Genomic DNA, 13,657 nt, shown 5'->3' with positions numbered 1-13,657 from the left:
AATTACATTGATTTTACTTTACTTGGGGGAGAGTAACATTTGGGCAGTCATGGGTAAGCGGTTAGGGCGTCAGGCTAGTAACTGAAATCTTGCTGGTTCAACTCCTGACCCGCCAGGTTGGTGGGGTGTGTAATTAACCAGTGCTTTCACCCATCCTCCTCCATGACTGAGGTACCCTGAGCATGGTGCATGGGTGAGGCATAAATGCAAATTTGTTATGTGCTGTGTCACAATGACAATGGGGCTTTCACAACATTTACAGTTTCTCATACTGTTTAGATTTCACAGTCAATGTGAAGATTTGGCACACTTTTCTGATGAATGGTGAAAGCCCGGGAAACCTGAGAAACTCCTACACGACACTCCACAACAGACGGTGTTCACTGCACACAATTACACTGCATTTATGCATCACTCGTGCAAGGAGGGTGAGGAAGAACTCCCTTTTCAATCCATTTTTATTTTTATGATGTTTCGGGCCACCACAGCCACAAAAATATGGTTTAAAAAGGGAGCTCATCTTCCTTACCCTACATGAACTTTACGCTTTGACCCCGTACCTGGCTAAAAGGAATTGGATGTGCGTGAGATCTGACTGTCACTCGTGCAATGAGTCAGCCACAAATGGAAAACACTGGTTGATTACACCCCCCCCCCCTTCCCCAACCTCCCAACCACCTCCCACCAACCTGCAAGATCAGGAACAGAACAAGCAACCCTCTAACTATACGCCTAGCCTATATGAGAGCCTAGCCACTTACCCATAAGTACCCCTGAAAGAAATGAAAAAAGTGTGGATACTCTTAAAATGGTAAAAGCGTATAAAACCTCATGGACACAAATCTCCCTTGATTGAACTGTGCCCCAATTAATTTTTTTTGGCAAGTGTCTAGTGACACACTTGACGAGATGCCAGTGATGACCATATCTAACTGTCACAGCATTAATGGGCCTCCTCTTGCTCACATTATCTCAGAAGGAACACGGTCCCTGTCAAAGCTTTAGTGATAACACTCGGAGGGGTTTGGAGTTGGACTGTCCACTTCATCATTTATTTACGCCGTGCTCATTAATCAACATAGTGGACCCACATTCTTGGGGGTGAGTTTTTAAATGATTTGCCCGTTAATTAGCTAATAATTCTAATATATTCTAATTAAACGCATGCAAGGATGTAGATACCAAGCTATTTAAAAACAGTGAAAGGCTAGTAGCAATGTAGGTCTATATGTAAAATTGGAGCAGGGTCTATAGTCTATGGCCATTATGAATGTTCTTTATGTGATAATGTGTTTGTTTTTTTGTTTTTTCAAAGCAGTACAAGTAACCAGCGAGCAAAAATGAGGATGATCAAGTTGATGCTGGTGGTGATGCTTGGATTTCCATGCATTAGTGCCAGAAGTAAGACATTTTAATGTTTGTAAAACCCTCATTTTAGGCCTCATATCCTCCTTCTCATTGTTTTATGTTGTAAGTTGCCTGTGACATGTCTTAATCCTTTATTCCTCATAATGTGTGTAGAACAATTCAAGGAAAAACTTGGAAAGTTGGAAGACTGTCCAGTTGAAGACTATGAAACCTGGGATTTAGTGGGGCCATATTGTGCCAAACATTTCCATGACACTCGCACATTTGGTGAAGCTGAGGTAAGTACAATATCTCATCTCAGAAATCTTCACTGTGTCCAGTGAGCACATCAAGGTTACATCCAGAGCTGTATAAAGTAGAAATAAAATTATTGTTACCAGTGTAATTACAATACATTTGTAACAGCAGCCTACTATTACTTCTACTTTATACAGCCCTGGGTTGTGTTTTTGGAAAGTGTAGTTGCTAGCTAGTTAGCAACTTGGGTAGTTGCCACTGGGAAACTGTGTTGCATACGACAAAGTAGCTAATGTGCAGTAGTTAGCAACTATGGCTTCGAGAAAAACGCCCCGGTTACATTTTATCCTCTCTTTTCATCCAGATTTCCTGCAGGGAGGAGGCTGAAGATGGCCATCTGATTGCCGTCCATGACATTGAAACTGCTGATGACCTGAGGATTTTGACTGGAGCTTATAACAAAAAGACCTGGATTGGAGGATTCAATGTTCAATGTGTATGTATAAGCCTTGAACTAGCCTACTTTCTGAAATAGAACTACTAATGGTATTGTTTCCATTGGGCACCATAGGCTCTTTTCCACTGCCGGTGTTCTGGTAGGCCTACAGCTCGACACAGCCGACTCGGCTGCCACTTTTTGCTTTTTGATTGGGCACGACACAGCTCAATAGAAAGGCAAAAAGTGGCGGCCGAGTTGCGCTGTGTCGACTTTAGGACTACTTGAAAACTGGCAGTGGAGCCTTATGTTAACCTTTAAGAGTGTGGGTTTTTGAGCATTCTATAAAAAGAATGCATTCTATAACAATGCAAGATTCTACAATTCCATATTGTATTGAATGACGCCCAGAATTCTATAGAACTTTCACTGCCCGAACATTCCCGTCACACCGGTGTGACGGTACACTCTTAAAATTAACTATTCGCTTCTCTCTGTGTCTTGTCTTGTTTCTGTCAGACCGACGGCTTCATGTGGACTGACGGCTCTGACTGGGACTACAACAACTGGGTGCCTGGAGAGCCTAGTGACATGGGCGACTGTGTGCAGATGGTCTATGACAGTAAGCTCTTCATCTTTACATCCTACCTATACCTTTGCCATTCTTGCTTTTGTGACCATGTGTTCAACATGGTTCAGGAGCGGAGCTCTAGAAGTGGTGAGCGGGGCATTTGCCCCAGGGCCCATGGCCCTCCCGTATTGGTGTCGGGGTCTCTTATGACCTTGCCAGACCCTGTGGGGGGCTCTGTCAGAGTTTTGCCCTTGGCGTGCTGTGTGCAATTGTTCCACCGTGGACATGGCACTACCATGTCCACTGTTCCGCTACTACTACCACTGTTCATAGTCTTCAGCTGGCCAATCATCTCATTTGAGTTTTTCCTTGGATATTTCTGCATTGCACATTATGGAGAATGAAGGATTAAGGAATATGTGGATAACTAATCTTACGACTCTCCTGGTTTTTTTTAGGTCCTGGCCTGTTTGACACTGCTGAGTGTTGTGAGAAGCGTACCTATGTCTGTGCCTTCCTGGCAGAGGACTAACAAGCGGGAAGAAGATGTAATGCAGTGGCGCATTTTGTTTATTGTGAAAGGGTGTAATTTTCATTGGATTTAAAGTCTGTGTGGTGTTAGATAAATCGATTGGCCAAAATATATTGAAAGAAAGAAAGAAAGAAAGAAAGAAAGAAAGAAAGAAAGAAAGAAAGAAAGAAAGAGAATTGTTAAATAATTTAAGTCAAAATAATTAATTTAATGTTACACCTGACAAAAATGGCAAGTCTGCTTCTGCTTGCTGAAGGCATGGACAATTGTATCAAGACAGCGTATTTGCACCATATCATGGATGAACATGTACACCTATATTCACCAAATGCAACTATATTACCAGGCATTAATTATAGTAGGATAGTGGAATAATGTGAAAACTTTAATGTGCAAAGGCTAATGCTATTTTAGTGTTTTGTCAGCATCACCCATATCAAACTAAGGACATGTAAAATTATACTATAAAGTCTTATACTTTTATTGCCGAATTAGACATACTACAACAGTGGTCTCCAATTATTTTCTCTAAGGGCCAAATAAGAGCAAGTGAGGCTTTGGGCCAAACCAGCGCCCCAACCCGATCAGAAACCAATTAGATGTCTGGGCAGAGAACAGATATTCGCTTTTCCGTATTCCCTTCTGGTCAATGTCTGTTATGAGACTGTTAACATAAGATCTAACTCTCTGTGAATGCTTTGGAGAGATATGACCCACTTAAGTTTTAGTGATTGAAAATCACACACATTTATGTTTTCATTTGTTCTGATCTCATGGCAGGCCGAATGTTTGCCATGCCCGGGCCGGATTTGGCCTACGGGCCTTTGTTTGGAGACCAAGGTACTACAAAATCATGGGATTTAAGAAGGTGAAGATTGTGCATACATGATCAGTGCCACTTAGGTCAAAGTAAGGCACCTGACTAAACTGAATAGTTCTAGTTTTTCTTTCTCTCAGGGAGAGGACTGATATCTGTTATGCACAATAAAAAAGGAATTCCAAAGTATGAATTGTCTCTATGATTCCTGAATGTCTCTGTGAGTGAGTGAGTGAGTGAGTGAGTGAGTGAGTGAGTGAGTGAGTGAGTGAGTGAGTGAGTGTGTGTGTGTGTGTGTGTGTGTGTGTGTGTGTGTGTGTGTGTGTGTGTGTGTGTGTGTGTGTGTGTGTGTGTGTTACTAATGTAATATGGCACTGCATATGTATTCAATAAAGACCACTAATGTCATGGGGAGTCATGGGTAAGCGGTTAGGGCGTCAGACCTTTGTAACCCAAAGGTTGCTAGTTCGACTCCCAACCTGCCAGGTGTGTGTGTGTGTGCGTGTGCGTGTGCGTGTGCGTGTGCGTGTGTGTGTGTGTGCGTGTGCGTGTGCGTGTGCGTGTGCGTGTGCCGTGCGTGTGCGTGTTCGTGTGCGTGTTGATTCAGGCATGTCTAGAGCTTGAGTGATTAGCACGCACTAGACGTTGTGTCGTACAAGTTGCAATTGAGTAAACAGAAGTCAGTTAATTAACAAACTTAGTACATCCATCTTTTGTTGAATTGGCTTGCACTGTTGTACTAAAAGATGCACTTTAAAGGTCCCTTTCTTCTTTGTATATAGCTCTTAAACTAAGATTTGCAATAATTATATAGAGTATTCCCATTCATATTCAGATATGGTAGCTTTATTTGTCCCAAGGCAATTCATTTTGACAGTACAGGTCTAAATAACAGGATAAATAAAAGTACAATAAATACTAAAAAATAAAGGTAACTTTTGATATTGAAGCACCATTGTGTGTGTGTGTGTGTGTGTGTGTGTGTGTGTGTGTGTGTGTGTGTGTGTGTGTGTGTGTGTGTGTGTGTGTTTGTGTGTGTGTGTGTGTGTGTGTGTGTGTGTGTGTGTGTGTGTGTGTGTGTGTGTGTGTGTGTGTGTGTGTGTGTGTGTGTGTGTGTGCGCGCGCTGTGCATTCACATGTAGGCTATGTAAAGTTTTGTGTACAGCTTTCAATAATCTTAGAATTTTTGAAGTCACTTAAATGTAACATCTCACAGAATTTCAGTAATGCAGATTATGTGCATTTGCAGCTTCAATAGCAGTCACAGATGCAGTACGCCACCACGATGTGTATCGTTTACATGTTGCAAATGATTCTCCTGGTCCATGTGGGGCGTGCCAGAGCGTGTAATGCAGAACATGTACAAAGGTATGTTTGAGCTGAGCATCACAAATTTGACCATATTCTATAGGTTGTTCATGTGGCTACTATATTTTCCTGATTTTACAACCTGAAAAGACATATTTACCTTCACCATACCTACTCAACTTAATACTTAACATTCACTTAACATATACTGACCCCATACATCATTTTAATTTTATGCAGTATCACATGAAATATGACCTGTTTTGTAAAGAAATCTTAGAATTTACATATGCAATACAATAAAGTTATATTCGCCTGCTTCTTTGGCTTTTATCATTTTCAGCCCTGATGTATATGTATTTAGTTGTTTTATTTACATCATAGCTCTATGTGCAGTTGAAATGTCCTGTCCTCCAGGTCCTGGTACTAATAAGCATCAAGAGATCCATCCTTCCTCCACAATGGCTGAGATCCTAACAGGGCAGTGCCATGAGCTAGTAGAGGAAGGGGGTTATGTCTAGAGAAAGGCAAATAAATGACAATTTAAAGACATAAAAACATTTACCTGAAGATATTTTTCTCTGACGGCATATGTGGCGAGCAAAAAAAAAAGTTTTGAGGTGTTCAAAAAAAATAAAAAATGACCAGGGCTTCACTACATTTGAGATCACGTGAGCAACAGGAGGCCCAGAGCCCCTGGTCAGTTTAGATACAGGCACCATGGGCATTAGATACAGGCACCATGGGCATTTAGTCAATTGGCACCAAGCACTTGCAAAGCCACAGATATGAACCGTTCAGAAATGCAAAACCCTGTAAGGGCTATTTCTGAAATCTGCCCATCTAGAAATAGAAATATAGGCACACCACTTACTTGCGCAGGTTATTGAAATATTATCCCTTGAAGTCCTCAGTTTGTCACGATGGATACAATACTCCTCTTCCAAGTTAGGCTGTCCAGCTGTAGACCTATCCTATATCCAACTGCCAGATGTAGCCTACAGTAGGCCTACTACACACATACAGTGTAAAAGGGGTTAACGATTGGTAAGGTGGGCTGAACTAGGCCTGCATGTGGGAATTTGCACTTTTATTGTTTTACTGTTCTACAAGCATACAATGAACCCTCTCTATAGCTTTCAGTCTATAGCTCAACTGAAATGCAAATTTTTAAACAGCACTTTTACAAACTCACCTTAACAGCTTTCATACTGATGACCCATCACAATTTGAATTGTCCACTCATTGCTCTGCTGTAGACCTGCATGGTTCTCTAGACACAAGATTGGGTAGTTTGATAACTTGTGAAAATAAAAATGAATATCCGTTATAATTTCAAAATGCTACTATCACTATGTCAGAATCGTCACAATAGGACATAACTGGAATGCACAATGCTACCTCTTTTTATATGTTCTATGTAGGCCTACGTATGTCTGCTGTTGCCGAGTCTTGCACTTTATTTGTCTGTATGTCTGTATAGGTACTCTATATATAATGTATGTATAGGCTACTGTCTATGTCTAATTGTCTATGTCCACACATAGAGAGAGTCTATGTCTATGTCTGCATGGGAAAGTAAGAAACGTAATTTCAATTCTTTGTATGACCAGCGCATGTAAAGAAATTGACTATAAAACCGTCTTGACTTGACTTGACTTGACACTGCTCCCATGCTGCTTTTTTATTTTTCAAGTGAGCGCTTACAAGCTAGTTGCTCTTCATCAGACTAGTGTGCGGACATTCATATTTTATTTTCATAGTATTCTGACCTTTTGTCCTGCACCTGCATCTTGGATGTGCGCACAACTAGCCTACTAGTGTGATAACTTAGTCTGCTTCACCCAAGCATTTCCAAATACAAATGATAAAAAAAACAAGATTACCAGATGGCTCGGAACAACTGAAATATGACAACAAAACACTGCCCCTTCTTACCCTACACGCATCAATCAAAGATGTGGTAACAGGCAATGCATCCTGATTTGGGGAAATACTCCCCCTAATTTAGAGTGCAGGTCCCCTAGCTCTGTCTGAAATGAACAGTGGCCATGGCCGCCATATCATCAGTGAAAGGCTGCATGAAGGAGAGTGAAGTAGGCCTACTTCTATTACTGTGCTGTGCAGTTATTGTGTGGGCTTATGCCAGATATCAGCATCTTGCTATAGGATGCCTCAGGATTTATATGTATATGTGTTGTTAAAAATGTATATATATTAAAAAAAAATGAAACAGTTCAATTCAAGGCCATGTATAATGAGGAAGTGAATGAAATCAGAACTGGGGAAAAAAGACGACTGACGCACAACCAATTTGAACCACTAGATGGCCCTCACGTACAATTTCTGGTGGTCAAATGGCACAGGCACGAACATTCAGTAAACATCTTTTGTCAATAGTGGATGTCTGATAATTTCTTATGAACACCTTCCAAATCTGACCATTTCTATTTGAAATATAAAATAACTTGTTAGTTGACCGTGTTAAAACAGTGTTTTGTTGTAGCCTATAGATGTATTACGTGATGGCTTCTTATTAATTCAAGTCTTTGGTTTTCTTTTGGTTGAGACGTGTAAAAGTTTAATCCTTCACCTGACATGTTTCGACGGTGTAACTTCCGTCTTCATCAGAGGGTCACATAGATGTTTATGTGTGACATGCTTCAAAATCAGCTGAGGAAGGTACACAGGTAAATGATAAAATGTTTACATGTCTGAAACAAAAGAAAACTAGGCCTACAGTACAAGGAAATGATTTTTCAGGTGAGTAAGAATAAGAGGAGAGTAACTTTGCGCCTAATTGCTTAATTTTGGGACACAAAAAATCCAAGCAAAATGTAAATGACTGGCTGAAAGAAATGGCTACTAACATGGTCATGGAAAAAGTAACTTATATATTGAGAGGTAAATGTAACAAATTTCCTCTCTGGAAGAGGGTAGAGGTAATGTGATGTCAGATGAGAGTAATACTAATACGACTGAGAAGCTTTTTATTTTTTGTTTTGTTTTGTTCTTTCTGTTATGTTATTGTTATTTTAATTTGTATATGTTCGGATTGTATGGTATTTTATATTGTGTTGTATGTCCTTCAATTTTTGTGTGTAATTAGTCTGTATGAATGTTATAATCCAATAAAAATCTTTTCAAATGTGTATTACAGTTGGCCCCCCTACACATTAATGTATTTTATTATGACTTTGACATTAAATTTTGGGCGTCACATGCTCATACAAGTGCATCAGTGATGTCTTCCACTCCTTTACAACAGACTGTGCAGGCACATTTGAACTACAATATCTGCTGGAATTGAGTGTTTAAGATTCAGGCATTTGTAAGCATGTGGATGCATGCACAATTTCAGTGCTTTTTGAATAATGAGCTCGGCCCGCAACTTCATCCCTGAATTAGATCTCGGCCCTCAGTCAATTTGAGTTTGACACCCCTGGTCTAGGGGTTTTTGAACCAAGTGTTTGAACCAAGCGTTAGGGAGAGTTAGGGTGTTTTTCCCAGTGCAACAGACAGAGGCGGACTTCACATTAGGCAAACCTAGGAAACTGCCTAGGGCCCCAACCAAAGCTGCCCTCCATAGGGCCCCCCCAACCCGTCACCTGAAATACAAAAAAGTAGACTTGATCTTAATTTGTCACTTACAGTGTATGTGAAGTAATCAATGATGAATCAATGAAGACGAAACACTAAAATAGCACCCTCGCTTCTTCCATGCCAACTGGTGAGATGTTTAAAGAATGACTTTTGAGGGCCCCATGTTTATATTTCGGTTAGGGCCCTAAAATGGCTAAGGTCCGCCCCTGGCAACAGAGCACACACAGCAGTCAAATACCAGTGGAGCATTCCTCTTGACAAGGCATGTATATTAGATCACTATACTGCTGCCTTTCATATACAGCACAGTACAGCAGGTTTTTTTTCACTTTTTATTTTGTCCTATTGATTTGTTTCAACAGCAAATTGCGTTTAGAAAAAAATAAATAAATCAGATTCCTTTGTAAGAAAACAATATTTTATTTCCGGTACATTGATAATTACATTATGTACAGGTAAAATAAAAACAAGTCATACGGGTGATTGCATTTTCAAAACCTGTACCTACAGAACCACGATGTGAAACTCTCTCCGGAGATCGCAATATGCAGGTCTGCTGGAGCCATATCAGTACATTTGTCAACAAAACATCTCTGACAAGGTAGCAAAGTATTCATTACATCATTGCTATTGCCCTGGTTGACTTAAGGCATCTGTAATGTTCAAAACTGCTCAGCCCATGCAAAACCAACACTTAACATATAGTTATGCATTTGTTCAGGGGAATCTCTTTGTGAGTTATTAAGAATTTTCAGTTTTGCACTTGCAGGAAAGTTTATCGTTTACTTGTGAGCAGGGATTCATAAACAATATTCATATTCGTCTGATCTTTGGGGAGTTCCGAACCATTGCTTTATGGAATTTCAAAACCTACTCAAATAAGGTTGCCAACCGTCCCGATTTGAGGTGGAGGAAGATGGCAAATCTATACCCAAGGTACACCATATGACCTTGGGATGACCTATAAGAGTTTACAAATGTTACAAGATGGCAGGATATGCTGTTAAAGTCCTGTTTTTTTGGCTATAAAGACTCTTATTCGTCCAGGTTAAGGTAGTCAAAGGATAACAATTGGAAGAAAGTGGTCTTTTGGACTTTTGGTTTTGCCTTTTATCATTAACTTATGAAGTTGTGAACTGGAGTGAGTAGTCCCCCTCTCTGAGTGCTGAAGTTGAGTAAATAATCACAGCACTAAACCATTGGATGCAGAAGAGACTACAGGAGTACAGGAGACACACACCATTTCCCAATGTTAAAGGGACAGTTTGGTCAATTTCAACATGCAGTTGTAATGCTCACACTACCATGGACTTGTCAGTGCCTGAGATTTTTTTTCTTCTTCTTCAGCCGTTTCCGAGATCCTGGTCATTCTAATGGGGGCAGCTCTTTGTTTACATTTAAAAAAAACATTTTTATTTATTCCCAAAAACATCCAAAAGGTTATAAAACATCAGCAGACAACTAGCAAACAGCAGTACCTTTTGGGAAAATATTTGGAGTTGGCCTAGGTTTCATTTTTTAAAAATGTAAACAAACGCTGCCCCCATTAGAATTGCTCATATCTCGGAAAGGGCTGAGCCGAAAAATGTGGCATCACCAGGTACTGACAAGTCAAGGGTAGCGTGAGCAATACAACTGCATGTTGAAATTGACCAAACTGTCCCTTTAAGTGTACCAGCCTTATTAGTCACGCCCGGTGATTGGATTGGATACTCCGCAGAGTTCACCAAAGAGTAGCCAATCACTGGGTGTGACTACGAAGGCTGACACACTTCGAAGGGCGCACACTAGACATTGGGAAACGGCCACACTGTAGATGAACATGGCAATTCTTGGCTCTTTTGTTTTGCCCCAAATTACTTCCTGACTGCCACAACTCTCTCCCCTCCCCTGTGTGATTTTGATTGTGACCGTGTACACGCACTAGTACAAAATACATTATCGCAATAACCAAAACAACCATACGACAAGAAGCAGCATAATGTCAACAACATTGATGTTTGATCCACTGCCTGTTTTCTGCAGTGTGTTATCTGAAGACTGTTGGTCTTCTGTGAATCCATGTCTGTGATTGTCAAGGGGATGGATCAGTGTTCCAGATGAATCACCTGCACTCGCTGTGAGAGTGCCATTCTTTGAGACACCCGATTCTGCCCCCTTGGTTTTGGAAATGTTTTCCTTCTCCTTCAGGGGGTTCTTGGTGATCTGTTGGCTGTCGGAGGAGGAGTGGTCCGTCAGCCCCTTGTCGGAGAGGATGGAGGACTTGGAGTCCGTGTTTGTGAGGCAGCATCTGGGAACGGCCGACCCCGACCCCGACGACGGGGCGTCCGTGGCGCTAACGTCTTTCCTGTAATGGCTACTCCTGCCGTTCACCAAGCTGGTCCACGCGTGTCGATGGCTGTCGTAGCAGCCCTGCAACTCGCTGCTCTTTAACCGTTTCAGGTCTTTCTTGTGGAGGTGCTCGGGGGCGTGGCACTCCAGCTCGGAGCTGGCCCCCTTGTAGCTCTTGAGCCAGTCCCACAGCGACTGGGCGCGGCAGTCGCAGATCCACGGGTTGGCGTTGAGGCGCAGGTAGCTCAGCGACACCAGCGGCTCCATGGCCTCGCCGCTCAGCGCCGTCAGGTTGTTGTGGAACAGGAAGAGGCTGTTGAGGCGCCGCATGTCGTGGAAGGCCCGCCGGTGCACGGCGCCGACCCGGTTCTGGTGCAGCAGCAGGCTGTCCAGGGTCAGCAGGCCGCGGAACATGTGGTCCGTCACCGCCGCGATGCGGTTGTTGTGCAGGTGCAGCACGGCCAAGTTGGCCAGGTCCAGGAAGGCGTTGTCGTGTATGGACACCAGGTTGTTGTCCTCCAGGTACAGGCGCTGGAGCGAGGACAGCCCCATGAACACGCCGTACGGCAGCTCCGACAGGCCGCAGCGGTGCAGCCGCAGCGTTTGGAGCCGCGCCAGGCCGGCGAAGGCCGTGGAGCTGATGCTGCGCAGCTCGGCGTTGTCGCCCAGGTCCAGCTCTTCCAGGCGCTCCAGGCCGGCGAAGCCGCCCGCCTCGATGTGCCGCAGGCTGTTGGAGTAGAGCCACAGCACGGTCAGGTTGCGGCAAAGGCTGAAGGCGGTGGAGCGGATCTCGGTCAGCTTGTTGATCTGCAGGAAGATGCGCTGGACGTGGCCCGGGATCTCGGCCGGTGAGGGCACGCTGGTGAGCCCCCGCTGCTGGCAGGCCATGGTGAGCCGCGGCTCCCGGAAGCAGCTACACCGGGCCGGGCAGCCGTCCACCTGTCCAGCACCGCCCCCTGCCCACAGCCAGAGCAGCAGCAGGATGGAGCCGCTGACTGTAATAAGAGAGAGAGAGAGAGAGAGAGAGGGAGAGAGAGAGAGGGAGAGACAGAGGAGAGAGAGACAGAGGAGAGAGAGAGAGAGAGAGAGAGAGAGAGAGAGAGAGAGAGAGAGAGAGAGAGAGAGAGAGAGAGAGAGAGAGAGAGAGAGAGAGAAAGAGAGAGAGAGAAAGATGAAAAATACTGTTAATGTGCAACTGAGTATCACTATTACTGGGTTCAAATATTCCAATTTTGCAGTGTGTGCGTGTGCGCGCACGCCTGTCCTAAAAAATAATTACGGCCATATCTCCCAGTGACACTTACAGCTTACAAACTCTTGCTAAACCAGGACTCTTGTCTGCCGGAGAGCGGCACGGCACTAAAGTTTTCCTTCCTCAAACAGAAACAGTACTGGACGTGACTAAAGGGTAAGCAAGGGGTTCTATTTTTATAATCCCAATCCGTGGCTTTTATTCCTCATTCCCATATGCCCCAGATAAATGGGGGTATATACTATATACTCCAAGAGAACATCCGCAAACCTGTTCAAACAGATATTGTACAGCCACTTTGGACACTACAGTACTGTATGCAGCGTAGACCTACAATTAATTTTAGGCACTTGTAACACCTCATTTGATGCTGGTGTGATTAAAAAAATATATTTTTCCAGATCACTGCATGCTATGATTAAAGTCAGATATAAGTGGGTGTTTATGGGTGGACTGTTAATTGGCATCTAGACTTGGTGGTAATGAGCTCCTACCACTTGTGGAACCCTCTCTCTCTTATCCTTCAGACCCCTGAAAAGTAGAAGATCTTATCCTTTATAATGCCACGTTAACATCAAATTTGGCAGACGCTTTTATTCAAAGTGACTGTAATCGAGGACATAGTCATAGCATACAACACGTGCGGATATTTATTTTATTTAATATTAAATAATTTCTTATGCTACTTTTAACTTTATTTTTTTAAACCCTGCACTTCATGGTTTGTCCTGTTATCTGTTGTCTATATGTTGTTGACTTGCTGCACACTTAATTGCCCCTTTTGGGGACAATAAAATTGAAACTTGAACTTGAACTTGAGATACAAAGGGCACAGGAAATATACAGAACAATAAGTGCAAATGCCAAGTAGGGTTAGTGTTTTTCTTTATTTTAAGTACATTAGCACAGTAAGCGGAGCAGACACAGACACAAACCCACAACATGCCTTTAGAACAGTGATTCTCAAACCGGGGGGCAGGACCCACTGGTTGGCCCTTGCAGGTATTCTAAGTGGGCCTTGAAATCCTGTTCTAAAAATCAAAGTAATATTTTTGTATGTTGCTGTTGAATGTATATTTAAATTTGTATTGATTATTTGGTCAGAGGTGGGGCCTGAACATTTGTGAACATTTACCAGTGGGCCCCAAGTTGGAAAAGGGTGGGAACCCCTGTGCCTTAGAGTCTACCCTGGGTCTGGGCCA

The 13,657-nt window shown here is 42.8% G+C and overlaps 2 protein-coding genes across 3 annotated transcripts in view; one reads left to right on the top strand and one right to left on the bottom strand.

Moving 5' to 3' along the window:
• The first annotated feature begins 979 nt into the window (after positions 1 to 979).
• On the top strand, positions 980 to 4,154 carry LOC134438827 (lectin-like). 2 transcript variants are annotated; one of them, XM_063188519.1, is made up of 6 exons: positions 980 to 1,101; positions 1,319 to 1,401; positions 1,522 to 1,646; positions 1,970 to 2,101; positions 2,561 to 2,663; positions 3,071 to 4,154. In XM_063188519.1, exons 2-6 carry the CDS (start codon positions 1,341 to 1,343, stop codon positions 3,142 to 3,144), a joined length of 495 nt encoding a protein of 164 aa, XP_063044589.1. In that variant the 5' UTR covers positions 980 to 1,101; positions 1,319 to 1,340; the 3' UTR covers positions 3,145 to 4,154. The 2 variants fall into 2 exon arrangements, with proteins under 2 accessions (XP_063044589.1, XP_063044581.1); XM_063188511.1 differs by having other exon boundaries at positions 1,316 to 1,401.
• A 5,901-nt stretch (positions 4,155 to 10,055) lies between these two features.
• The window catches only part of LOC134464497 (reticulon-4 receptor-like), a 34,446-nt gene continuing 30,844 nt past the window's right edge, over positions 10,056 to 13,657 (bottom strand). Inside the window, exons 2-3 of the mRNA XM_063217942.1 lie at positions 10,981 to 12,198; positions 10,056 to 10,087 (exon numbers count right to left, since the gene is read on the bottom strand). Of these exons, the coding sequence (XP_063074012.1) occupies positions 10,056 to 10,087; positions 10,981 to 12,198 (1,250 nt within the window). The remainder of the gene's footprint in view (positions 10,088 to 10,980; positions 12,199 to 13,657) is intronic.

The sequence above is a fragment of the Engraulis encrasicolus genome, chromosome 2 (genome assembly GCF_034702125.1).
Source record: "Engraulis encrasicolus isolate BLACKSEA-1 chromosome 2, IST_EnEncr_1.0, whole genome shotgun sequence".
NCBI classification, from domain to species: domain Eukaryota; kingdom Metazoa; phylum Chordata; class Actinopteri; order Clupeiformes; family Engraulidae; genus Engraulis; species Engraulis encrasicolus.
This window is presented reverse-complemented; position numbering and strand designations above follow the sequence as displayed.